Source organism: Haemaphysalis longicornis, unplaced genomic scaffold, assembly GCF_048455015.1.
Source record: "Haemaphysalis longicornis isolate Haplotype H1 unplaced genomic scaffold, Haemaphysalis longicornis Haplotype H1 scaffold_1, whole genome shotgun sequence".
Lineage (NCBI taxonomy): Eukaryota > Metazoa > Arthropoda > Arachnida > Ixodida > Ixodidae > Haemaphysalis > Haemaphysalis longicornis.
The window spans coordinates 373,568,634-373,596,516 of record NW_027526203.1 but is presented as its reverse complement, the minus strand read 5'-3'; the positions used below and the strand labels follow the sequence as shown (position 1 = coordinate 373,596,516).

Below are 27,883 nucleotides of genomic sequence, written 5' to 3'. Positions count from 1 at the left end.
CGCCTACACCGAACGACAGGAAAGTACTTACTCCTCCTTCCTCCCATTGCGCGCACAGTAAAGCGGTTATCAATCACCGTCTAAGCACCCGCAGTTGCTAGCACGCTCTCCTGTCGTTCAGACACGTTCGCTTTCCAAACTCGCTTAATCGCCCCGCCCACGGCTTTGAGGATGTCACGTTGTCACGATATGCCGCTCCGATTACGCAGGCGCGCAACGCAACGGTCCGAAAGAAAAAACCCACCTCAGCTCACTTCCTATACGTGGCGGGCCACGGACCCGCAATGCCGTGCGACGGCCCCCTGCTTGCACGCTGGCATAAACTACATGTACACGGCGGGCACTCCCACCGCCGTCTTGGAACGGCGCACAGTGAGCGGCCCAGTCGGGCGCCAGAGCAGCTTGGCATCCCTCCGAAGGCTGGGCCGAGTGCGACTATTAACACGAAAAGGCGCCGCTAAGTAGCCCAGCGGGATGAGCGGACGAAGAAAGTTCCGCCATCAAACGGCACTATTCCCATGTCCTATACTCGTTTACCCAAGGCCCCGAACTGGGCCAGCCCTATTACGGAATGATATCGCCCGAAGCGCGACGCACCCGTTCGGGGCCGCACTGGGTCTTCGATCATGCAAAACGGCGCTTGTCTTCCGCAGCGGTGTCGCTACGCGGTGTCCGACATTGCGTCACCGCGGGCAAAGAACAACAAAGATTCTGTCGTGCGCAGCAAGACGGAACAGTTGGCGACGTAATATGGGCGCGACTCAGAAGTCAACGTGCAATTGATAACTGCGTCAGCTTCTCACGAACGGTGGACGCTGGGAACGTGGAACCGACTAAACACGCCCCGTGTCGGGCGAGGAGACAGAAAGAAAAACGGGCAATCAACGACCTGCTACACGGAAGTGGAAAACACCGTAGCAGAGTTTCAGTGGCCGACTGAAGGGCGTGCGTTGAACATGCCGACGGCCCACCTTGCGTATCTCGACACTGGCGCCGAGCATGAATATGCATTTGCCGAAAGAGAAAGAAACAACAAAATCCCGGAGGGCTGGTGGAGGAAACGTGAGAGCGAATGGGGGCTGAAGAGGTAGTTAAAGAAAGATGAACACAGTGCCGCCTGGGTTGCACAGCGAATGCATGTGCCGTAGTGGGCGCGAGAGCAAGAGCGTTCGGGAGCAGCAGTAGCCGCAAGCTTCCGCACACCGCCCTCGCCCGAGTGGTTCGCGCACGCGGGAGCACTTTCCCGGACGGGTGTCAGCTGCCGACATTGGGCCGGCCGTCATCTTCCGGCAAGGGGAAGAAGCTGAGGCTGGGCCGCCGCAAGCGAGTGGCCCGCCGCAAGCCGCGGCCTGCCGCTGGGAGAGCGAAAGTGGACGAAGGCCACACGCATGGGCCAGAGATGGACAGGCGGGGCGAGGGAATCGATATAGAGTGCCCGGTATTCAAAACAGGCCCGAGAAAAAGCGCGGCAAGAGCGGAGGATCTGGTTGCCGCTCTCTATAAAAGCGTACCTGGTCATTCGTGAAGCGTTATTCACCTCCTTCGGACTCGTCGAGAAACACACGCATCATGGAGCTTCTGGTAAGAAAAGCCCTTCCTTGAGAGAAGCGCTCCCCGCGTATTTTCACTTCAGCCTTTTCTTCTCAATCGGCTATGTTCAACGGTCGCCGCTCTGCCCAAGAAGCACACGCAAAACGGAATCAAACGGACGCACAACAATGTGCCCTATCTCCTTGTTCTTGGATAGGTTGTTTGCAGCGCTGGAAGTACCGTTATTTCCCTTCTTGTCCATTCTTGGATTCTATTATGCACTAGCAGCCACTTGGGTGGTAGCTAGTGAATGATAAAATCCTGGAGCAAAAAAAAAAAATATCGTGTTAGCTTTGAAAGTCCGCGTATTTTTTATGGCACACATAATAGGCCTGCAAATAACATAATACCAACTGATACATACGTGGCACGGTGCATAGGGCTAAGAGCCCTATATGTACTAGTAAACATTTTTTGTATTTGTGAGGTTGTGTTCGCGCTCCGGCGTATACCAAGTTTTAAGACAAGAGAGGGAATTAAACGTTTATTGAAATAATAGGGGAAGGGAGTAGAGGAGAAAAGCCATGGACAGCCATGAAAGAATAAGAAGGTGCATTGCTACAACCATGGCGAAAAAGGCCTGTTCAGTACCGATTGGGCACCCTCATAAGCATAAAAATAGCCAGCTGCTCTTTTCAGAAAATACGCCCGCCGCTAAGGCGGCCTAGTTAGTTTTCTTGCTGGTGCTGGTGCAAAAAGGGCGAGACATTTATACCCACACCTTTTTGTATTAAAAAGTCGCAAGATAATATATCTTTCATTTAGCTTAATTAGGCCATTCAAGCCATTCTTACGACTGAGCTCAAAGGAATGCTACTTATGAAATGCCAGGTACCCATCATCTTACTGAGCCCGGTTGCGTTCAGAACCTCAGTGAGGGATTTTAGCTGAGTTAAAAATTGTCAGTGGGCAGCGGCCAATGCCGCCAGCGAAGCCAAAGTATTCACCAAAAAGGCTTCGTCAAAATACCGACATTTTGGATCAGCATCTTCACCCAATGAGGGACGTTGACAGGTCGCGCTATATAGGGACCTGACGAGGACAATTTGCTTAACATGGGCTCTTTTAAAATCGCCTTTAAGTTGCCCGCTAACACGATGCTAAGCATGTTACATTTTCGTACCCATAATAACAACCGCAGTCGGTCGGGGGCTTAGATTCTAAGTCCTATAGCCCCAAATTTCCTTGTCGAAATTTATTGTCTCAAATAGAGGAGGCCAGTTAAAAATCTTGAATTAAGCTTGATGATAAACGTAGAGTGAGGCTGCGAATTCGACTAATTAATGAGACGTAATACTTTAAGTTCTCCTGACGGAATTGGGTTTAAAAACTTTCAGCATTCGTTTACCCTGTTTGCCAACACATACCAAAAGCGATATGGCAAACACAATATCTTTGTTAATGTAGTGGCAATGCACCCAATCGCGGCGGATATCGTTTAAATAAATGACATTGTAGGCTACAGCTTGGTGTGAGCATCGCGCTTCTTATATAGCCCGTTAGGCGACCGTAATTTCTCAACAGCACTGACTTATCAGACGACGCGGTTACCGACGGTGTTTTACATTAGTATGAGTCGTCGACGCATTTTCTTACAAACAAAGGGGGGAAAACGAGTAAGAATTATCATCGCTGCATGGTGGCGGCCCGTTACCAAGTTTATTTCCAGTACTGCCTCCTGAGAGCATGCACAACTGGCCCAGGAATCGCTTCGAGTGCGCTAAGCAGAAGGGAGCCGTGTAGGAGAGGGCGTCCACGTGTCGTAAGATATGGCTTCAGAGGTAATTAGCACTCCTTCAGCCGGCAACTCAGGAAGCTCTGGATGCTGCTCTGCCCCTCCTTTGCTCCACGGCGAAGCGTTTAGCGCAATTGGGTCGAATCGTGGTCTATAACTACGTGCTAACGGCGCCGTTTGGAGGCACGCATATTGGCGTCACACCCCCGTGGAGGAAGTAGGACTGCACCCGTCTTCACGAAATCGAGGCACGCCATTAATTGTTCGCTGCAGCGTTTCGCGGAGCAGGTTTGGCATGACTTCCGTTTTCCTTGTTCTGCGCCGCATTACCTTGAATCACATGGCAGGTGAACCAGAACGACAAGAAGAAAAAGCACACATATGCATAACAAAGGCGCCGTCTCACGCTGCACACGCATGCGCCGTTGTGTGTTGCGCCTGTACTTCCTTTCACGCTTTCTGCGCATGCAAAGTAACGGCCACAGTAAGCGGCTTTACTTTCAGTGTTATTCTCCGAGAAAATATGGCTTCTGTCGGCTTGGGGAGAAAGGGGGTTAAGGGTAGCAACACCTACATGTTATTACGAAATGAGCGTAGCATTCACGCCATCTCCTAGACGCCATCGCGAGTGGGAGCTCTTGTTAATTCACTTACTATGAATTAAAACGCCATCTGACGACGTGAATATGTCCGCGTCCCAGCTAAGTAGGGCCAAGATTAGGAAAAGACGAAAGGCTCTAGCGAAGCCGTACTAACTGAATATTATCAGCCGTCATGTATAGTTACAGTCAGTGCTGTTTTTTGCAGCACTAAAATTGATAAATTCATCATGTTCAATGGACCAACATTTTATATCTGTTTAATCGAAGAAGTCTCAACTGGAAAACTGTAGAGCGTCTCGAAAAACCCGACGTTTGCTTCATAATATGGTTTTCGTGGTTGTTTTTTAGAGACGAAAGCTCGCGAAGTTCGGAATACCAAAAAAATACCACGTGACTGCGGCCGCACGTGCCGCTACGCAAGCGCTTCCGCTCGCGCTTTGTTGGATCCACGGCTGCGTACTCGTTTACCGCCGCGTCGGGCAAAGCTTCGCCGTGTAAACTGGGTTGATCGGCTCGTCGAGGAACCAAGCAAAATCACTTATTGTACCGACAGTGGAGAGAGAGAGAAATGTCTTATTCCCATAGGAAAGGGAAGGGGGAAAGAGGGTAGTGGGGCGGCTAAGAGCCACCTCCTTCCAAGTAACTCCTGGTGAAGATGATGAAGTTCTCCAGGCTCCTGAAGTGTTCCTCCAACCAGAATTCAGTAGCCAAACACTCTTTAGTGTGGTGTGCTCAAAACGGCAGTCCCATAGGCATGGTCCTCTGGGAATGTACAGCGTGCACACTTTGTGACGGTTTGTCTTCATTGGTTCTCTGGATGTACAGCACCGAAGGATGTAGGCACTTAGTTGGAATTTAATACACGATACCCTATGTACACATTTTCGCGTACGGTGAATGCATGTGAAACTCAGCTGTGGTGACATGACACGGGCAAAAACGCTTGCATATACAAGCTCTACGCCACGGTGTTATAAGTTTACCACTTCTTTTGCGTATGAAATTTCAGAAAATTTCATTCAAAAATGTTGACCCTACGTTTTTCCATTGCTGACGTGCATTCTATCCACTAAGAGGCTGTCTTCTTTTCAGTATTTTAAATACCGACGTTGTTCCAACCTTACCCGCTAAGATTTCACGCTCTAGAGAAAGAGAGAGGGGGAAAAGAGAGATAAAGATCAACATTTTATTGTGTTTTGAGGAAGTTTTTTTTTTTTTTTTCGAAAACGATGCGGAGTAGTTCAGCTTACTTGAGTAGAGTGGAACAGTCACCTAGTTCAGACCTACCACGCGAGCACTTAGACCGCGGCAAAATTGAATTGTATTGAGGAAACCTCAATTGAATTGAGGGTGGGAGTGGCTGAATAAGCACATACGTGGAACGGCGAATTTTTTTAATAGATTGAATTTTATCTAGACTGATTGCCCTGCTGTTTGATGTCATTGAATTGGGGCAGATCCTTCTACAATGTCATTGTTTATCAGGAGTCGCGAAGTCTAAAATCGATGACCGGCGATTAAAGGGGCAGAAAACCAGGGTGTACAACCTAATTTCAAATAGCAAGGTTGTCTTCTTTGCTAGGAGTGACGATGACTAGTTAGCTTGGTGTATCCGTAAATGTTTAGCTTCATTCAACTCCTAACATGAGGGCCAACAACTGGTTGCTGGCTCCATATGTTCACGAGGCACATACTACGCCGCACATGTGGCTACAGGAGGCCCCTTTTCAATATAATTGCATCACGATTGCTCGTGTGGCTTTTCATATGTGCCGACACTGCAGCTTGCCCATTTGTACTGCTAGCACAACCAACCTGTCCCATTTTTTCCTACAGACCTTCTCCTGCTTCTTTGGTGCACTCGTTGGGGTCACCCTTGCCGGTGGTTTTGGAGGCGGATTCGGCGGTGGCTACGGAGGGGGCTTCGGAGGCGGCCACGGCGTAGGCCTCACCGCTGTTCCTGTGACAGGCGTCGCCATTAGTCATGGAGGTGGCGGGTACGGAGGTGGCGGCTTCGGAGGCTTTGGTGGTGGCTTCGGAGGAGGCTTCGGTGGAGGCCTTGGTGGTGGACTCGGAGGGGGTAGCAAGGTAGTCGCTGGACCGTCGTTTCTAGTCAAGACGGTTCACCACGTCAGCAAGCTGCATGGAGGCGGCCATCTCATCGGCGGATTCGGTGGTGGATACGGCGGTGGACTCGGCGGTGGACTCGGCGGTGGATTCGGCGGTGGATTTGGAGGCGGATTCGGCGGTGGGTACGGCGGTGGATTCGGGGGTGGTCACGGCGGAACGATCGGCGTCATTAAGATCAAGGGCGGTGGATACCACTAACAAGTGAATGGTGAGCCGGCTTTGTTTCGTCTTTTTGGTTGTTGTTTATTATGTTCGCATCAATGGTAGAAAGAAAACGTACTCTTCTGAGAGAGTATTCTTCTTTTGCAACGTACTTGAAGGTACTGTGTCGGACTTTTAATGTCTATTGCCCGAGTACTCGACACGCTACGTAACGGAACCCAAACACAAGGCATGTAATGTTTCCTTTTCGCGCTGGCATATAAAATTGCGAAGTATTTTGACTGGGCGCATCCTCCACACCTTGTCACAGCTCCATTTCCCAATATTGAAGGACTAGCAGAATTTGTTACCAGTTAACAGTACATGTACGTAGTGACGGAGGGTTAAAATCACATTCTTTTTCTGTAGGGCAGTTATTTCAGGATTCAACAAGACAAACGATTTGCGGACTTGTTTTGGCAGGCGGTTCACTCATAACCCAAGTTTTATGTTGTAAAGCTATGTAATTGTTTGTAATTGTTTGAGACTGCACTTAGGGTGGTTTCTCATTTTGGCGGCAGTAGTCTTGGCTTCTACGGTGCCATTTAAGTGTGTTGAGTGAAAACACAGCAGGCATCGTACGCGCACGTTTATACGCGAACCCTGTGTCTCGCTCCACGGCTTATATGGCTCGCATGCGAGTGAATATTTTCCCTGCAGGTTGTATTTATGTTTATTTTCATCGTGTCCGAGAGCGTTTGGATAACATTAAGATTGGTGCAAAATTAAGATACTTATGTTTGATTGATGTCAACTCTACGGTTGCTGTCTTGTGCCGGAATCCGCCTTTGTGTGTGCTTAAACATACGCACAATTAAGAGAACGAACGGAACAAGCAAGAAAATTTACAGAAGCTGGCGAAAACAACACTCAGCAATAGCAAACTTTTCTTTTGTGCATAGCAAGTGGTGCCAAGAATCGCGTTTAAGGAATCTCTCACAGCCATCAACTACAAAAGCTCCAACCAAGGTCAGAATACCACCGCGTACGTCTGGAGAGAGGAGGGCTCGGGCAGGTTAGCAAGTAAATTCGTGGCGCGCAAGCAGCTGCCAGTTGAGAGAGTGGTGTGGTGCGGGCTGCGGGTGTGCGTGATGGTGTGCAATGAGTCTGGGGAATTTGCACTTTACTGGAATTAATGCATCAAGGAGGCAGCTGCGCTCTCTTGAATTATCGGAAGTGGTTGCATTAGTTCTGCGTAGTGGCGTATAACAGCCGGATAGAAAGCTGCTGGTTTTGTCAATCATTATTTCTTGCCGTGGTTGTTCAATCAGCCTACCTGCGAAGTCCCTCAAAGGGAGTGAAGTGTGCATGAAAATTGCCACTCCAAAAACGATGTGCAATTATTCGTATTGTCGGTGTACTTTCAGGTCACAGCAACACGAGCGCTTAGGCACATATCTAGTGAAGTCTTCGCTGAAAGTTGGTAGAGGTTACGTCACCCTCAATCATGGCCCACATGCCGTACAAGGGGGCTACTACATGCCAAGTCGTCGGGAAGGCTCCTCACGGCGAAGAATACTGAGGACGTGACGACGTTCAAGGCCAGCACGCACGACGCTCAAGTCAAGTATTATGTACAATAAATTATTTTTTCAACACAAACAATGCCTCTCGCGGCCCACATTTTCTAACAAAGAACTGGGTTCCTCCCAGAAAAACAACTGGGTCTCTAACAACATCGAGGAAATACATGACACAATGCAAACATGCTCGGAAACAACTTTTATCGCCACCCCCTATCCGTGTTTTCAACCTCCAACGCCAGCTTGCGCTGCTACTCCTGAGCTTTTTCCATTAGCTAACTTTTGTGGCTCATAGCCAGCGTGCGCTGACTATGGAAACAACCACGAAAGCGTCCTGGACTAAATACCCGCAGCCTTTTGGGTTAATAATGTTTTAACATCACTGAATAATCAATCAATCTTGTAAGGTGCGCTCATGTGATGACTAACTTACGCGGCATGTATATAGTTTCCATCTATTGACTCGTTCTTTGAAGGTACACTAGCGTCACTAAATAGAGGTTTTAAGAGTATCGCCACTCCTTTCTCTCAGTGTTACGGGCCACCGGGATTTTCATTGTTCGGTCGGCACCTCGTGATATTTGTTTACATATGGGTCTAGCCATTTAGTTTTTGGGCACCTCTCTCTCTCTCTCTCTCTCTCTCTCTCTCTCTCTCTCTCTCTCTCTCTCTCTCTCTCTCTCTCTCTCTCTCTCTCTCTCTCTCTCTCTCTCTCTCTCTCTCTCTCTCTCTATCTCTCTCTCTCTCTCTCTCTCTCTCTCTCTCTCTGCTGCGCGGACGTTAGAGCGGCCGGTCACACACTCTGCCTGTCACAACCGGCGGTGGTTTCGTTGGGAGAGATGGCAACACTGCAAGCCAGAAACAAAATGGCCCCCAGACTCTTCTGGGTGTACGAAGTGGCGGTACTCTTAGCGTAGCTTATTTAGTGACGCTAAGGTACACGTAGCGTGACGTTTTGTCCAAATCGTTATACGCCGCTCACAAACCACGCCCCGAGCAGGCTACCACTATAGAAAAACTTCATAGCGCCTACAACCGATAACGATCTCATGGCGTTTATCAGCTCGTTTAAACGGATGGGGTTCGCTAACGTACACAGGATCAGGCTACTCACAGAACCGGACCGGAGCGGTGGTACATTTAGCGATTTTAAAAACAGCTTCACAGAAGACAGAGATGTGCATTCTTTTTATTTGCGAGAACTTAGTCAATGTTTATCCCATTATCAAAATTCTCGCGAGAGGATATAGTTCGAACTGTACTCTGTAAGCCCAGATATGCTCCACAGCGTCTTCGGAGCATGCTTCAAGACCTCTGTGGCGAAGCACTTCCGCCTAAGTAATCAAATGCTGAACAAAACTGTGAGCCATTCAACTCTGCCAAGGTGGATGACAAGTGAAGCTGTTCAGCACGCGACACAGAGGTGACTTCGAAAATTTCAACACTCGTTAATTATCGACCAGATTTAGGGGAAATCCCCAAGGTGGAGTAAGTTTCTGTGAAGGAAAGTTTGACAGCCACCTCAATGCAGCCTAACGGCTACAAAGGAAAGCTGTACAGCTTTCTCAGAAACTTCCCAGTTGAAGAAAAATTCGTCCTTGTCCAGTATTAATCATTAATTATGAGCGAACTCCCCAATTGTAAACTAATTATGACAAGTAAATGAATCTCGTCGTAATGGTAGAGTCATCTTAACGGCCAATTCCCATACGAACTAAAGACAAGCTTTGCATGGCTAGGGTTCCGTGCATTTTTCCGACGCGCAAGCAAAAGCGCCTCACAGCAAAACCAACTTTAACGTCAATGCTCATAATAAAACACTTGTAACTTTTGTTTTATTAAAACATTCCAAAAATAATTCGTTACGGTGACTTTCCTTTACTTGTCATTATTAGTTAGTCCCAAGTAAAGTTGTAAGCGTTAAATAATATCTTTCTGCTGTCAATGCATGCGCTTCTACGGTTTCTTTAACCACACTCCTCTTGAGGAGTGTCGTTAAAGAAAACGGCTGTATATCTTCTCAGTATTGCACTTGTGTATAATAGTGAAGCCCACTTTAAAAGGGCCCAGTGTATAGCTGTCAATCTCACTATACATTGACTTGGTCTCCGTATAGTTGGTTTTTACGTTAACCGAGTGAACTGTAGTGAAGTATCACATCACTAACTTAGCAACGTAAGAAAGCCTGGGAGGATTCTACGTAAGTGCAATGCATGCGAGCAGCATTCTTTCCAGCCGCAAAAACAACGAAAACAAATAATCGAACCCGTTAGATACGTCGACGTGTGTGTGCGGAGGTGAGCGGCTGGAAAGAATTAGTACGCACTGTTAAACGGTTAAACTGTTCCACTTGACAGTTTCTGCACATTTGTTGCTTCATCTTCCTTGGTTCCTCTCTCGCCAGCTTACGACTGTTTCGCCTTTCTGCGCATGCTCTCCATCACCTCATTATCTTAGGTCCCTAACACAATGCTTTATCACTGACGCTGCGGCAGTGACATCTGGTGTGCGCGCAATGAAGCTCCTCCATAATTACATCCGTGGGTGCTCGCACCTAAAGTCCTTCCATCGCCTCGAGCATATGAATTGCATTTGGCCTCAAATGCTTTGCTCGGGAATTTCTCATTGTTTATAGGCCTGTTGAGCTATCAAACTGTTTTTTTTTTCTATAAGCTTCCATACCAATGTGTAAAATTTTTTTGTGTGTGTGAGGAGGAGGGAGGGAGCGGGGACTCACAACCAAACCCTAATAAGGCGAATTTGGACTTGGGGTAAATTCCGTCCTTTTACGGATTGATACATCCAATTTATTTTTGCTTACAAACGTTAGCCATACAAATGTCAAAAAAATTTTATCAATTTTATGTTAAAAATTGTTAAAAGGCTAGCGGGATTTTCGAAAGTATACCCTAACAAAGAGAAAATGGCTAAGATGTGGTATCAACACCCTGCCCAAAATTCTGGACCTGGCGACTTCAAATTTCCGGAGTATATTAAGGCATAGAAGTTCCATAAGGCTCCTTTTTTATTTTTTACTTATTAGGTGTGTGCATATATATTCGACACCTTCGAATACCGGAGCGAATAACGCGTTATTCGCTTCGGTGTTCGCATCTAATAGCCCTATTCGAACCTTCAAAGATTTTTGTAGTATTTAGAAGCTCGAAAACGCAAAAAGACAGTAGCTTCAATGCACCAGGATTCATCATATTGTGCCTTGTTGACAATGAGAAATGCCCGCGAAAATAAAATAAGAAGGTATACCGTCTCACAAAAGTTCATGGCCAGTGATGCGGTTTGGTTGTACTAAATAAACACACGATAAAATCACATGACACGGGGAAATGCACGTTGGAAGAGCTTCTTTTGACCGAACTGCAACGAGAATTTTGTTACGGTCACTGTGGTAGACTCCAATCGTCTCAGCCACAACCCGCTCACATTTCTAGCCAACACTAAATCTATACAGGATCTATATTCCGTACGACGAATTTAAACTGGTTGGGTACCGCAAGTTCCGCACTTCCAGCGCCTGCAATCACTCCACCTTCGCCAGTGGTGAAAGGGTTTTCCGCAATACACGTGTGACGTGCGGCTAAACAAGCTTCGTGTAAAGACACTGTTACCTCCTTGGCTTTGGACCTCGTGCTTTACTGAAATAAACATTTGATATTTTGGGGGTTTAACACGTATAAGCTACACCTGAGCTTCGAGCTGTGCCATAATAAATGGCTCCGGATTAATTGTGACCACAGGAGTATCGGTATCTTTAACGTGCGCCAAAATCTCTACACACCGGCGTTCTGGTATATCGCCGCCACCAGAAAAAAAATCACCGTTAGGGCCGGGAATCAAACCCGCATCCCTGGGCTCAGCAGCATAACGCCTTAGCCACTGCGCCACATCGGCGGGCCGCACCTGTGCTTGTCATTTCACATCCTGATAACGTGATCGCGCTCAAGCTGCCCCAGTCAACACTTCCAATGAGAAAGCCTAGCTGCGTACTGCTGAAGTCCCCGAGTCCCCGGTTTTCTGATCAAATGATGTGCAAAGCTGATCTTTTTTTTTTTTTAACCTGTAATGTCGTTTTTCTTGTATAGGACATCAGGAAAAACGATTAACTGTTCTAGCTTCGCGCTTCCAGGCATAGAGATAAAGCTTTCTTGGGAAGAACTTGTTGGCATCGCGGAACTCGCGAAGCTAATCTGTCCACTTTAAAACGTTTGTTATCATGCGTTTGCACTAATTTTTCTCTCAACTATTTGTATAAGCTTACACTAAGCTTGCGATACCGTAGCCTAGTCCATATTCAAGATTTTCGAGCTTGCGTGAGCAGGCGTTGTTTTTAAAGGCTAAACTTTCTACGTCTCACTGATGGCGTCCGTGCGCACTTCAAAACGTACTGCAGGAAAGCCAACTATCTCTGACAATGATTATGATCGTGGATGAAGAGAAGAAAACGACGCTTACCGGGGTCGGAATTGAACCTGGGTCCCTCGCGTTATGAAGCCGACGTCTATCCTATTCTGCCCTTACGACACAGTCGAAGCAGTTTGGATTTGGAGAGAGGTGCATGGACGTGAAAAATTAGACAAAACAATCATGCACCCCTTCGTCTAACGACGACGATAGTTGAACGCGAAGATTTCTTCGTGCGAAAAGAAATGGCGAAGGGTCAAAATTAAAGCCTCTATCAAAAGTCGAATCTGAGTGCGAGTCAAAGTCAAAGCACAAGGAGTCAAAATTCAAACCATCTGCGAGTCTAATTTCAGACTCAGACGACAACCAAGGATTCGCTCACGAAAAGGCTTCGTATTCAACCATCGCCCGCGTTAGATGGAGGGGTGCATGATTTTTTAATAAAATTCAGGCACTGTTAGTGCCGGGAAAAAAAACCGCTTGCAACAAGAGCAAATCGGTGATGATACCACCATGCCGTGAGGGAATTCCTGCGAGGGTGTAATAATGTGGCTAATTTTCCATTCCATGTGTTGAACTCTATGCCGAGTTTCCTCTCTAGCACCTGCGGGAACGTTGATGGAAATTCCGTTTACGTCTTTTTAAAGAGGAATATGTTGCTCGCAGCTCGTCAAAATATCTAATCTCAAGTACAAATATTCAAATAAAATTGCGGCTGAGGTCACCATATCAGATGAAAGTTCCTTCCACATAAAATATAACATTGTCAGTAAAGCTAAAAGCAGTAGAATAGCTTCTCTGTGTCTGTCTTATGCCAATAAAAGTTTTGCAAATCATTTTACACGCGTCATTTATTTTTCTACAGGCGAGTTGCTAAAGCGTGCTTGAGAAATTATAAATTTCAGTTTTGCTCAATTAACTTACGCCAATTAACCAGCCAATCTTATTGGAAATCATCAAAAATTCGCTTTGATTAAAAAATGTTCGCTTCCGTTCGCAACTATTTGAACAAAATCATTATTCCCTTCGTGTTCGCTTCGAAATAAAGAATCATTATTCGCATACCCCTAAATATTACACCCCCAAGTGAGTAGAAACTGACAAAATGTTTCGTTAGGAAATACTCAATCTCGCGGCCCTGTTCAGATATCAAGTGGTTCTTGCTTATACATGTAAAGCTTACCAATGTCTGCAAAGTATTATCTGCAAGCACCCCAAGCCTCCAAAAAATTTGCGAGCCGCGCGGTACACGGCGGCGACGGCAGCTTCGACGCCAGCCCCATGGACCGTCGCTCCTCTCCCTGATTCTGACCCCTGGTTGGAAACATCTGCGCCATAGGTCGGCACTTGGGAGACGACCATTTGGCCGCCTCATTACACGAGGAGCAGCGAACTCACCGTCGAAAAAGACGGCGAGAGTGCAAAACCCGTAATGGCGGTAGCAACGCCGCCTGCGAGACGAGACGCGCCGATGCAAGGCAAGAAAAACTTACTCTCCAAGGCAAATTCAAGGCCCAGTGGCTAAGGCGTTGTGCTGCTGAGCGCGAGGACGCGGGTTCGATTCCCGACCGCAGCGACCGCTTTTCTGATGGTAGCGAAAAGCCAAAACGCCCGTGTGGACGATATTTCAGCGCACGTTAGAGATCCCCAGGTGGTCAAAATTAATCTGGAGCCCTCCACTACGGCGCGCCTCATCGCTTGCGTTGCGTAGGCCCGACAATCAACCAAATCAATCATCCCTGTGCCAGCTTCACCGCAACGCACTTGAGTGGCCAATCCATGCTGCGAATAGAGCAAATTCAGGAAATAATACATCAACGTGCATACAATGTGGCTCAAAAATGTGATCTGCGTTGTGGCATTGGGAAATACGGAACGTCACGCTTGCATTCGGTATGCCACAGCACAGACCCAACATTTGAGTAAAACCGTATGCTCGACATCGCCACGACCCGAAATTTCGTTGTTGGCGGCATAAATTGTTCCGTCGAATGCACTTTGCTGAAGTGGAACCACAGGTTTGCATTGCAGTGTAGACTTCCTGGATATAGGTCTCCCAGAGCTCTACACAAGAGAGCTCCCCTGTATATAGCCCCTGTGTATATTCCTAAGCATGCCACTGACATGCGTGCGTTTGTGATTCCGTGCGCGATGCAGTAGTGTGGCCTCTCGTTTTGGCCACGGGGCGCTCGCGCTGCTGTTGCTGTGTCTCTGGGCTCCCCTTTCGTTTTCTCGTGCCACCTTCCACCCTCGTCATGACAAGTGCAACGCCGCGGCCACCATGCATACAAGCCGATTTTGCATTAGCATAAAAAAATTGAGCATATGCACACAAAACTTGCTTAATAAGAGCCCCCTCCTTCCGAAGGTAATCCCGTGCAACGTTATGTGCTAATCTATGAATGAGTAACAACGCACACCCCTGCCAGCAGTAGAAATGCTTTCGGTGTGTTTGAATGCATCCAGCGGATCAATGGTAGGACACTTAATAGGGACCGTGAACGTACAATTCGAATTACGGTAGGCACAGGTGTGCGTTTTTTTATTGTATGACAATTAGCTGTAGGTGCCAGTTTAACGTGTCCCGCTTACGTCCGAGCAGAAAATGCCACTTTTACACGACGACGCCAGTGCCATTACTAGCGTCCGCGGCAAAAGTAGGTCATCCGCGGCGGATCCCCGTGCTCACACTGCAATAAATCCTTCGCATTTAAACAGACGGAGCTCTGTACGCAAATTCAACCACGGGAAGGGAGACTTAATCTGTGAAAGCTGCTGTTCACTTCCCCCCTTCCCCCGTCACCTGCCCTCTATGTGCGAACCTTTGTGCATGCCTGGGACATTCTGTTTGCTAGCTTGTACTGCTTTCAAGTGCTGCATGTCCAACGTGCGAGCTTTCTGGGGCCCCTGGCGACGAGCGTCAGTTTACGCTTTAGAAGCGAAGTAGGCTTTTCGAAATGCCCTGCCGAATCTCTGATTCGCTCTTTCGAGCATGGCACTGTAACCAGTGTGGTGAGGCAAGCAATCTCGCCAACAACTGCCCACGCTCTGCGCTGCCCCTCGCCCCAGCGTGCGTGGGGCTAATGGCTGCGCCTCCGTGGTGCTCAGCGGCCGCAGCGAGCGGAAGCCGGCCCCGGGTGAATTACCACGCACTGGCCACTCTGGTCCGGAGATCTCAACACGAGCGAAACCCTGACTTCGCTGGTGATCCAAATTCGAGATAAATCTGTAGCCGGCCGCTACGCGTCGTTAGGCGGCAGTGGATCGTTACGCGCCAATTAACTATATAAAACTATGCCGCTTCACTCCCGGACAAGGCAGCCGAGTGCGTGCGTGCGTGCGTTGCGGCGTGCGTGCGGAAATTGCCGGCCTTCCAAGGCTGCTGCTCTCGGCGCGATGCTCTATATAAACACAACGGCGGCTTTTCGAGAATTTTTGTTGCGCGTGTTTTCTCCGTCCCTCTCTGTTTGTTCCTCTGCGTTTGTGTACTGTTTCTTTTTGTTCTGATCCCGCGGCGCTGGTTTCGCCCTCGCATTTCTTTTGTTCATTTGGTTGCGCAAGCTCGCGGGAGCGCACGGGTGGCTGGAGTTGCCGGTCACCAGCCCCCTGGGCAGCCTCACGAGCCACACGTATTAGCTTCTTTCCCCCTTTCTTCTCCCCGTTCACGTGCATTGGGAAAGTGAAAGGCGCCGCTCTTTGCGTTTCCTCCATTCCGGTGCTCCCACGAAGCGAGGCAGCGCGGACTGCGCTCGCGAGACGCGGCGCTGCCCGCCAGTTTTCGACGGAAATCGCTCCTCGTAATTTCTTCCCTCTCGTCGTTCTGCACAAACCGGGCCTTCGGCGATCTCAGACGTGACGCAACGGGCAATGCAGAGTATTTCGAGCGATGCGTGGGGTATAATCGATGTGGTTTGTCATTTCTGCTTTCCGTCTCCGTCGTCTTTCCAGCCGCACTGCGCTTTTATTTGCTCGGAGAATTGCGGGACTTCCTTTTCTCCCTCCCTCTCCCCCCGTCTCATTTCTTTTTTTACCATCAGGGAGCAAATCTTACCATTTTTCCGGTTATTTTCCCTGTCTTGCGACAAAATTAGAGAACATATTCTGCAGACACACCAAGTTGTTTCCCGTGTCAGTGTAGGACATCTACCCCAACCTAATAAAACATAACATATTTATGAGTTCAACCTTGCTAAACTAAACTTGTTTTTTCCATTACAGTGGAATCTCGTTAAACCATACCCGCATAACCCGTAGTTTCTTTTTATGCGTAGTTTAGCCGAATCCCTGACTCGGTTTCCCTTTAACTTAATGCATTCGGATAAACCGTAGTGCCGGTTAGTACGTACTTTCTTTGCGTCCCCGTCAGGTACGGTTTAACGAGGTTTCACTGTATTTTTTTGTCGCATCTTCATCCCGTCATAACTGAGTTTGTGAACCGAACAAACGACCTTCTGTCAGCTTTCCTCGAACATCACGCATAACACTCTTTATTCGGAGGTTTCGAATTTTTCGTAAGCGTTTGTTATTAAGGCCAGTTCTACGTAGTAAAGGCTGTCAATGCCCACCGCTGTGGCCCAGTGGCTAAGGCGATACACTACTAAGCACGCAGTCGCTGGGTCGGTTTCGGCTGCAGAGGCCGTTTTTCTAATGGCGGTGCACGAAAAACGAAAGCGCCCATGTGTCCAGATCTTGGCGGACGTTTTAAAGGCACCCAGTTGGCGTTAATTAATCCGCATTCCACCGCTACTACGCGTCTCCGAAGCGTAAAATCCCGATACTCTACCGAGCACGTAAACAAGGTGCAGCCTTGCATTCGTCGGACCCGCCGAGTCGACATGAACGCCTTCACGGGATCGATCCAGAGCGAAAGTTCTGGCTCACTCATGCTACATTGCTACACAGGCTGCGTTTTGGAGTAGCATTGACCCGGAAGTATCTCCGCACAATCGGACGGGGGGACAGCCCGGACTGCCTTCTGTGCGGTTGCCCTGAGACTATCGAACATTTGTTTAGCGCTTGTCCAAAGTACTCTGGTGAGCGAAAGAACCTTGAGGCACCATTACTACGCTTGGACACTCTCCCTCTGCCCGAACAAAAGATTTTGGGCACGTGGGCTGATAACAGGAAACAAAGCCTAGCCGTTAAAGCCCTGCTTACATTTCTGAGTGACTCCTCTCTGTAGTATCGGCTCTAGGTTGCACTAAAATTTACAGATAGCAAAATACTGTCTCACCGGTTTTTTTTTTTGTTTTTTTATGGACGATTGGACGATAACCATGTGCTGGAAAGTGGACTGTATTCATCTGTTTCAGCGCCCCGTTGTATGTGAGACGTTTATTGGTTTTACTGCTTGTACATAGTTCATTTGTCGAATTCATTGTCATTTCCCATACCTTCCATATTCATTCCTTTCTATTTTTATCCCTAGTACCCTACCCCCAGTGGGAAGTAGCAGGCCCAAGATCACTTTCTCAGGCCGACCTCTTCTCCTTTTCAATAAACATTTAATTTACTCTCTCTCTCCCAATTTGGTCGGGTACTTTTTCATTTTTTTTTTTTTGCGAACTCTGCCATTGACTAAAGTAGGTGCCGGGAAATTTGGTTAATAACGAATTGAGTAGCTTGCTTGCCCTGCTGGCTGCACAGCGCACATCTCCACTATTGTCAATCCAGGAGTGCCGAAAGTGGCCTCAGTACTTGATATAACGGTTTATTATTTCCCTCTGTCATACTTGCAATACTTGTTCACATGCATTTTAATTTATGCATTTCGCTCTCCGTTTTACGCCACGCTATTGTTACTGCACGATTTAACCCATTCATTATTTTGGGAGATCACAAAATCATTTTTTGTCATTAATGGTCTATTTCTTAGAATGTGTCACGCTAAAATCAAAACTGGAAATAATATGGCACGTTATGGCACGACATTACCCGCTTCATATTACAAGAAATATACCGTGCTGAGCACTAATTATTTTTTCCCCCGAATTGAAGGGATAATAATTTATAGCTTACACGAAGCGAAAAAAGAAACTTTAAGTGGCATCCCTGTTCTAGCACATCCCAGTTCAAACACTTCAGCCCACAAGAAATGTGTTCTCAGAATTCACTTGCAGCTTCGTAAACTCAATAGTATGCCCTCGGACGATTCTGGCAGTTAGGCCTTGTAATTTAGCCAACTGTGCAAGGAGAATATTTATGTAGAACTTATGTTCCAGTGAGTGCAGCGCGTTAACTTCAGGATTTTTGTTTCTCAATATGCGCTTAAGCAAAGTATAATTCTGAAACAAATTTGTATTTCAGAAAAGCTGCTTGTTGAGTCTAAGGGCAACCGCGACCCTTGAGAACGCCCTGTGACTCCGTAAGTAATTGTAACTGTTGGTTATTGATTTGTCAGACCTTGAATCTCAACCACACAAAATGGGGACATCCAGAAATGCAGCTCAGAGTTCTATCAACAAAAGCCAAAAACGTATGGCTCTTAAGGCATATTTATTTCCAGGCCAGAGTTCCTCCAGATTGAGATGCCTGCAACGCACACGAAGCAGAAATCAGAAATAGCGCGCATAGCCTATCACGAAGTATACTGGTATACGATCAAAATACTTCAAATTTTTATAAGGACACACTAAAATTAGGAGTCTGGGAGCGAAGCTGGCAGCTTTATATAAAAAAAATTTCTTATTGTCTTATTGTGGTTTGTCTCCTCTTTTTGATCTCGGTCAACTGAGCGAGTGCAGCTCCTGCTGGAACTTGAAAACCATGGCGCACTGAAATCGCAATTACCGCTGTCGAAGCTTCGTCAACGCCGCAACAAAGCAACGCAGCGGGAGCTTCTATGCTAGGGTGCCCTGGGCTGTTGATGCGGCAGTCAAAAAAAAAAAACCCTGTAGAGCGGCCGCCGGAGGAGAATATATAGACAGTAACCAGCGACCGTTCTACTTTCCGCAACCACGCGTATAAATGAGCAAGAAGCCAAAAGAAGAGTCCCTGCGGCGCAGATGATACACGTTCCTTCGTGCCTCGAAGCCCTGCTCTAATTATCGCCAAGACAGAACGGCACTCCGTGATTAGCGAGCCGTAGAAGATATCTCCGTTAGACTGTTCTTTCCTTGTGCTGAGGTTTTCTATCGAATACTTGAATTGCCGCAACTGAATGGAAGCCGGCCAACGGCGGTGATATTGCTTGTGCGACTTTGAAGAGCGCCAAGAAATGGAAGACAATCTTGTGACTTTCTAAGCTATCTAATACGCGTGGAGCAGTAACTTTCGGGTTGGGCATTTCATGACCACCTAACCTAAGGACAGGACGCGCTTATTACCCAAAGCCTTCAGACGTTAAAAAAGTGTTGCAAGGGCCCTCTGAGCTAAAAAACTTTCTACATCGTGAATTCAAGCGAAAGATTTTTCTGATCGACCTTTTTTTTTTTTTTTTTTTTTTTTTTTGCGCTGCTGCAGCTATTCGTAATCGGCCTTTGACACGAAGCGCTGTCAAAAGTCCACATCGAACTTGTCAGAGCAAGAGTTATAATGCTGGCCAACAACCTGGCGCTCACACCAGTGAATATTCAGTGTACCTCCTGCAATGTTCCAAATTTTAATCGCGTCCGCTGCTTGAATCAACAGAATTCAGAATCCAAGTAAGGCCACAAGTACAAAAACTGAAGTCTATGTCCATTTCATTGAAGTTTACAGCGCCCACATGCATGCGGTTGTGGTTCTGGGAAAGCATCCATGTTAAATTCCACCAAAGCGATATTATTTTTTCTTCTGATGTTTTTTTTTTTTTTTTGGGGGGGGGGGGGGTCGCAGCCGCATCTAAAAAGACGTGTTATAACTACGAGAACCCCTGTAGCGAAAGAAGACCAGCGTGTTGGCTTCAGCGTGTTGGCTTCAAGAACCACCATACTAACGACAGAAAACATCCTCTTCAGCCATTCCGAACACCATTAGCTTACCGAGAGTGGTAAATTGCAAAACGTTTTCGTGTGCCTTATAGGGTCGCCTCCGTCGAGCGCATAGTGGTTCGCTCACGTCGCACTTGCGAGAGAGGAAAAACGGGATCGAGCCAGCGGGAGAAAGCGGAGTCGCTTCGAACTTGACCCTGATCTTCAGCGAGCGGCCGACGGGGCTCGCCATTCCCGTCACGGTCGATTTAACTCCTCCTATACGGATAATAAGGATGAATGACGGGCTTTAGGCGGTGAAATTGAATGCCGAGACGTACACATCTATATATTTGTTGCCTGTCCAGTGGTACGAAGGGTAAACACGAGTTGCAGATACGTAACAGGTTGTAGGCAGCTATCATAACTTAATTATACTTCTATGAAGACCTATCCGGTGCACTTTGACCAGCGCTATATTGAAGCGAAATGGTGCAGCTCACAAAGTATGCTCCATTAGCGTATTGTAAAATATTTAGTGGGCGCTACGTTATGCAGGCAACCAAATACATAAAAAATGTAGGGATGGCCACAGGTCGGCGCGGTTCGTTTCAGCGTAGGCAGAAGTTATGGCTATTGAAATGGGTGGCTGATTTAAATAGCCTGATTTATCGATTGTATGACTTAGACTGTGAAGTTATTTTATCAAGTTTCCGCCAGTAGCCTTGAGTTTGAGTGTCCAAAACGCAGGGGTGCATTTTATCTTCAAGTGAAATAATTATTGATTGATGTTGGTCCACCGATTGAAACTACTCCTTCGGCCAGCTGTTTTATAGCATTGGCCAATTCCTTCTTGGCTACAAGCCACCTTATGACCGTGCGTAGGAATAACACGCGTGGCGTGCATGGCATTTTTCATCGCGGAATATACCATCTCAGGTGCCATTTTTCAGTCAAATTGACTGCGGGGTCTCTTCATTCACCGAATCTTCTCCCCCGGCCACTTCGATTGGTCATTCTGGAGAGTTGTGGTGAAGACGCTTTAAGATCTCGGGCGAACCCTTACGCGTGCTTCGTTCAGAGAGGCGGGGTGGGGATTGGCCCAGCTTGGTTAAAAACGTTTTACATAGAAAAATGGAGCAGTACGTGGGGGAATGCAAATATAAAACATATGTTTGTAAGAACTTACGCTGAGCCCACATTTTAGAAAAGGCAAACTTCGGCTAGCAAACTTCTTAATATAATCAACTGTCTCATTACCACAAGCGTTAAGGTTTGGATCAGTTAAATGTTTTTTTCTGTTACATTTAAGGAGAGAGCTTTCGTCTTTTTTATGTCAATATTTGTATATACGACAAACAGCGGCAGAAGTCGGAGATTAGTCATGTGAACTGCTACGTGGTCGTTTCAGCTGTCTGCTTTAATGATCGCCACGCTGGCCAATTGCGCTGGTGTTTGCTACACGATCTCCCCGATTTAAGGCGCGCACTGTCGCCATTTTTTTGAACCATTCGACTGGTGATGTGATGTGCTCTTTAACGACCTCAAACATCGGTAGGGAAGCTGGAGAGACAAATATTAGCTTTAATCATTTATTTATAAATAAAAAAAACATCATTTGTCACCGAGAAGAAACGGCAGAAAAAACTGTAATATGCGATGGTTCAGCGAAAACAAAAGTTTTTCAGCCTTTAGTGTGCCTTCAATGCAGTACCGATCCCAATGCATACCCAATGCATACCCAATGCATACCCATCAATGCAGTCAAATGGCTTGCCTCTCAAGAGGAGGCAACCGCGATTTCGTTCCCCGTTACCGTTTCACAGTTGTGAGGAGCGAGATGACCGTCGCCGCCGCCTCTTCAAGAACAGGAGGTTGAGTTTGGAGACAGGACTCAATTTACTTCCCTACAAACGTGTAGGGAAGTGTATCTAAAATGACGCGCACGTGTAGTCTTTCAAACCCATATGGGGGTACTGGCCGCCTTTGAGGAACCTTAGGATTTAAAGGTACTACTCAGGAAACAAACTGTAAGGCCATGCAACTGACTAAAAGGAGATTGGAAATCTAGTGAAGGGAAATCAGACAGGAGCATATAGCATAGAGCGGCTGCTACGTGTGACGGAAAAAAATCATTTAAACCTACCGCCAATACATCAGCGTAAAAAATATAAGGGTAGTATAATATAGGGGCAGTAGCTGCGATGGGGAGATGACGGACGGCATCACTGCGGAACAAAAACGATCAAGCAAATGATGACGATGGTGACGCGTCGGGATGTGCGTGCGTATGTACCGACAAATTTTTGCTCGGAGCGTGGCGTGCATGACATACTGTGATAAAAAGGGACAAGGGGTCCGAGAGTATCTTGCTCGCTAGCGGACAGGAGCATCGCTATCCTCGACGCTGTACCATCGAACACATGGCCTCGCCACTGACGCCACCTCCGTACTCAGCGCTTTCTATTTACATGCCCATAAAGAAGAGGGCGTGCTCTCTGTACATCCCCTCTGACGAAAGTTGCCTTCTGTGCAAAAGCCATCTTAGATTCCTCAACAAGGGTATCCATATATACATTTGTTCAATAGGTATATGTATGAACACACACGTGCACATGGGCGCTGGCCGTCACCCCTCAATGTCAGGCTACACCTGCATACGCATAGATACAACAGGAAATGGAGGGGAACACGGCCACCTCCACAGCTCAAATGGTTAGAAGATATAATTACGATATCCGAAGTTTGTGAGTTCGAATCCCACCCGTGGCGCATATATTTCTTCATTTTCCTTCCTTAGTAGCGTTTCAGAACTCCGTTTACCGCACACAAAAAAAGGCCTACTGGGGTCACTGACGGCTGGCTTTCCTTTCTTTGTTCATTCGACAATCCCGTCACTATAAGTTATGACGCATACATAACTGCATAATGCGCGCACTTGAAGCGCTAATTTTTTTTCTTTTTGCTGTTTTCTTATTCCCTGCATGTGAAAAAAAAAAAATTCTTCTCGTGCGTATTGCCGCACGGTAAATGCGATCCCAGACCAGCGACAAAGACGTTTCGATGCAAAAGACATCAGAGCACTTTTCAAAAGATGTTAATGCCTACGAGTCGATGAGTAGCAGGAGCACGTCGGAGCCGCTCTCTTCCAGTGAAGAGCCGAGCGGAAGGCAAAATGTTCGATCCAGCCCACTTTACGACGGAGAATTTGGATCACGGCCCCGCTCCTCTCAATGCTGAAATTAGCGGCAGCGGAATGAAACGCTTCAAACGTGGGACGTAATCACGCTGCCCATCACTCCGTTCCTCGCGTTCACCAAATGGAAAGTTTAATTCCGAAACTGTGGAACGCTTCTTGGCGACGTGTTTGAGACCCCTGGTATATACACTATTTGCCAGTGAGCAGCAGGCAAATGGGTAGTCTAGCACTTCCGGCATTAGTCTCAGGAGGCAATCACGACAGTAATATCAATCAAATCAAATCAATCAATCAAGCAAGCAGTCAATGAACGAATCAATTGTTCGATTGATTGATAGGTCATTTGCATCAATAATCAATCAGCAAATCAAACATTCAAACAAAGACGAAGTGAATAAATAAATACAATGAGTAATCTTGGATTAGACGAAGTGAATAAATAAATACAATGAGTAATCTTGGATTTTAGCGGCCTCCAGAAACAACACACCTTGATTAAGGGATGTTGATACCGGAAATTCATGTGTCCCTCTGCGAACAGTTTAGTGAAAGATAAACACGTACGTAATGTAATGAATATCAAAAAGAAACGAATTCGATACACTCAGCTCCAAGCGACGTGCGTCGTTGCGGGGCTGCTGGTTTAAGGAAATCTTCCACAGTTAAAAAGGGCATATTAACTGCCACAGTAAAGCATTGTTCGTAGCCATACTTTGCCGCGAACGCTGAATGCTTAATACTCTATTGTTGTAAAACATCAATTTGAACATTTCTCGTTTCCATTACACACGCAAACGTATACTTATTGTGAGATATACTGCTGCTTTTCAGAATGGATATAACTTTAACCCCCGTGTTCTGCATGAATACCTCCTCCCCTCGAGCCTCCAGTCGAAGAGATCATTGAAAGCAATTTTCGCATACAAAATCATTGCGTTATCCTCCACTCAACCGAGTCGAGGGAACACATGGAGTGGAGGACGGACTGAGAATACGGTCATAAGTGATGCCTATTTTAGCACGCATACTATAGCAAATGAAATCGTAGACGTATACGTTCACGTCAAAACTGTCCACCCCGTTAAAACAGAGATTTGTGATTTGTTAAACATATGCCTAGAAGTTGAATCTGGCTTAGCCTGGTCAATTAAATCTGGTATTCCGGATCGCAATTAACAAGCCTAAAAACAAATGTTTACGACGCTCTAGTCCCAGCAATAGCCTCGCCTAGAAAACGTTAAAAACACTTCAAAATTGCTGGGGACGAGGCTGAAAACAAATTGATACGAATTAACCGCTGGAGAGTCTTCCGTTCTCAGCCTTACGCAACATGTATCAGTTAGCGCACTCAGCCGAAGGAAAGGCAGTCCACTGTTTTCGTCAGCCCTTCTAGTTTCGACTGGTCCGGCATACCGAATTTCTTGGAGCAGTCAACACGAAGACGCGGTCCCAGCAACGCGACAATAGAGAAGAGCAGGAACTCGGGCAAACTCAAACAGGAGACCGAATCGTCGAGCTGCTGCCGATAAACACTCCGCACCCGAGCACCGCCGATACGCTGGAAGCAATGAGCGAAACCCAGAAGAGATTTCGGCGGCAGCGCTGACCACTCCACTGCGTAGAGCATCGATGCTTGTCAGCTAAAGACAGGCAGCTGGTAAAAATACGACGCGTTATTTTTTTTACCGCTACTTGGTGGGGTGCGAGCCGCAGTTTCGATACTATTCGCGCATGAGAGAAAAAGCCGTCCAACCTGTTCCAGAGTCCCGGCGGGAGTCGTCCAACGACAAATTACTTTTCATATTAGCTCTTGTCCACAAGTGGCTCATATCAATGAAACGGTAGGAAGTGGCAAGAAGTAGAGCAGAATTTGGGTCCGAGGAGAAAACGGAGAAAGGAGGCGACGCTTTAATGGGCCGGGCGTTTCCGGCCTTTCCTGGTATATAAGCGGCGCGGAGGAAACGGACAGCATCACTTCATCTGAGCCCTTCAGAGCCAAGCCAAACCATGAGGACCCTGGTGAGTACTGAAGGTGCTGGGTGGGGCTCCGAGTCCGCGACGAGTCCGCTCCGCACACCGCCGCTCCCTCGTCGGGTCGCTGGCGGCTCGTCCGGTGCTCGACGTCCCCCCTTTTCGTTTCGGGCCCTTCTTGGCCGACTTGTGCCTGCTTCTCCGCGATGAACAACACAGTGCCTCCTGTTGTTGTTCACGTGGACATCAGAGCATGAGAATATTTGCTAACGTATCCGAGAATCGCTAGAGTTGAGTTATGGCTTCCGCCTCAAACTTCCTTTGAATGTGATAAACGCAGCATAAATATCCACCAAGGTTTTGAATGCTTGGCCAAGTCAAAACTGAAGCAAGTCAGCCCAGCTTTAGTTCTACAACAAGTAGCGTAGCGGTGGGGTTGAATTTTAGCGGCCCTTTCACGTTGAAATTGTAAGCGCTATTAAGAGCGGTGTGATGACTGTTGTAAGCAAAGCTTATGCCCTCACGAAGTAAAGTGACCCCTAGTGCAGTTTAAATGCCTAACAAAACGAGGTTGACAAATGTTTTCGTTTCTGCGACCTGGCCCAGGTTGTCGCCCTTCTCCTTTGCGGCCTGGTCGGAATCTGCCTTGCCGGTGGCTTGGGCGGCTACGGCGGCGGCTTCGGCGGCGGCTTCGGCGGCGGTTATGGCGGCGGCCACGGCCTCGGCTACACCAAGACTGTTCCCGGACCCTCGTTCATCGTCAAGACAGTGCATCACGTGAACAGGCTCAGCCAGGGAGCCCACCTGGTTGGAGGCCAGCACGGCGGCGGCGGCGGCGGATACGGCGGAGGCTTCGGCGGAGGATACGGAGGCTTCGGCGGCCACTACGGCGGTATCGGATGGAAGGGCTGAGTGCACGAAATCGAGCCTGTTACGGCCAAGAGCAAGACGACAAGTAACGAACATCGGCACCTGTTCTCTTCTCTGTGTAAATTTTGTACAAACGCTGCGGCTTTTAAATAAACTGATTACTCTCACCGAACGCTTGCTCTTGGCTGATTTCTCACCACTCTGCCCTTTGTCAGCCTAAACTGGCAAGTACCGATGAAGTGTAGTCCTCCGTGGGACATATTCGGGGCTTGTAGGAACACGGTGCATATAAGGGGCCCAATTCGCACTTTTAGGAACAGAGGTACTCCTTCACAAAATATCCATAGGTAGTTCGGGAGAGTTGCGATAATTAAACTATATCGCTGGTAGGCATTAAGGAAGACACCCCAAAAATAAATAAATAATATAGATATTTATGGCCACACATCTACAGACAAGTGGAGATCATTAAAAACGGAGCCAACTGAATCAAAATGTGAGCGAACAGTTCACGCAACCGAAATGACCCTCGGCTAATCAGTGCCATCCTAAAAAACGACGTTTGAGGATCGACTGAGCGTCATATTCGAACGCTTCTAAATGGGCCACGAAGACAAAATGCGACTTTAATTTGAAAGGCTGAACCTTTGGTAATTCCCTCAACTCCATTCCAGCCACCAACTTCGCTTTTGAACCGAAAAAAAAAAAAGTAAAAACTATAGAACACTTTCAAATTTCGCGCTGCACGACGTCAGCAGTGACGCAATAGAGGGAACACTGAAAACACGGTTGCTACAATGGCGCAGTAGTGTGTCGTGGTGGTGTCTTTGGTCGGTGGCAGCCATGAACACAAGCAAGATCCTGTGACGCCTATGGACCCGGCGAGAAAGTTGCTGGTGAGTCACCACTGCTTCATCTGTTCCCTTAATATTTCGATGATATTTTTGAAGTTTGCGATAAAATTGGTCTCACTGTCACTGCGACAAAGTCGTCTTGTAATGAACCAAACTTGTATTTTGTCTTCATGGCCTCTTTAATAGCGGCATTTAAATACTCTGTGCAGGTGAGGATTGGCCCGCATAAGCGACAAGGGGCAGGGAGCTGCATACGGGCCTCCAATTTATAAACTGTGTCCGCATGTGCCCCTGTAGTGAGGTTACAATTTCCATATAACGAAACCAAGTGTGGTATGACAGCACTACCAATAATGTGAATGGAAACTATGAAGTGGCGAAGGCTTAGCGAAACCAAATGTGGTATGACACCGCTACAAATAATGTGAATGGAAATTAAACCATGAAATGACAAAGGCTATGTCAACAGAGGCCGCAACTATGCCGAATAAATTGAAGCGAAGTAAGCGAAGTAAGGACTGTCAATTGGGCAAGTTGGTACTGGTGCATGCTGTGCAAGCAGCTCACAGATGACGGATTTAGAAAAGGGGGGCGACAGGACACGCGCTGTCGTGCACGCTATCGTGCGCGCCGTCTTCCCCCTTTTTTAAGTCCGTCTTCTTTGCGCTGACTGCACAATACGTGTTAGAATGGCTGCAACTGCTAGTCTGACGGAGACAAAGAACGGATTCGTTCAAAAAGAAATTATTGGCAGTACCAACCGCTGGAATCAGTGTTGCGGGTGGGGGGCGCAAGCTAGGCCTTCATACGCACAGCCAGCAACACCTGGTGCACTATTTCCTGCATCCCGAGCCCACTAAACCAACTCTTTAAAAGGGCCACGCAGACAAAATACAAGTT

General features: G+C 47.3%; 2 protein-coding genes across 2 annotated transcripts; both read left to right on the top strand.

Moving 5' to 3' along the window:
• The first annotated feature begins 256 nt into the window (after positions 1-256).
• On the top strand, positions 257-7,846 carry LOC144171603 (uncharacterized). Its single transcript, XM_077700985.1, has 3 exons — positions 257-1,581; positions 5,764-6,265; positions 7,626-7,846. Exons 1-2 carry the CDS (start codon positions 1,570-1,572, stop codon positions 6,253-6,255), a joined length of 504 nt encoding a protein of 167 aa, XP_077557111.1. The 5' UTR covers positions 257-1,569; the 3' UTR covers positions 6,256-6,265; positions 7,626-7,846.
• A 17,449-nt stretch (positions 7,847-25,295) lies between these two features.
• On the top strand, positions 25,296-26,171 carry LOC144171587 (uncharacterized). The gene is made up of 2 exons (XM_077700984.1): positions 25,296-25,307; positions 25,866-26,171. Exons 1-2 carry the CDS (start codon positions 25,296-25,298, stop codon positions 26,169-26,171), a joined length of 318 nt encoding a protein of 105 aa, XP_077557110.1.
• The last annotated feature ends 1,712 nt before the right edge of the window (positions 26,172-27,883 follow it).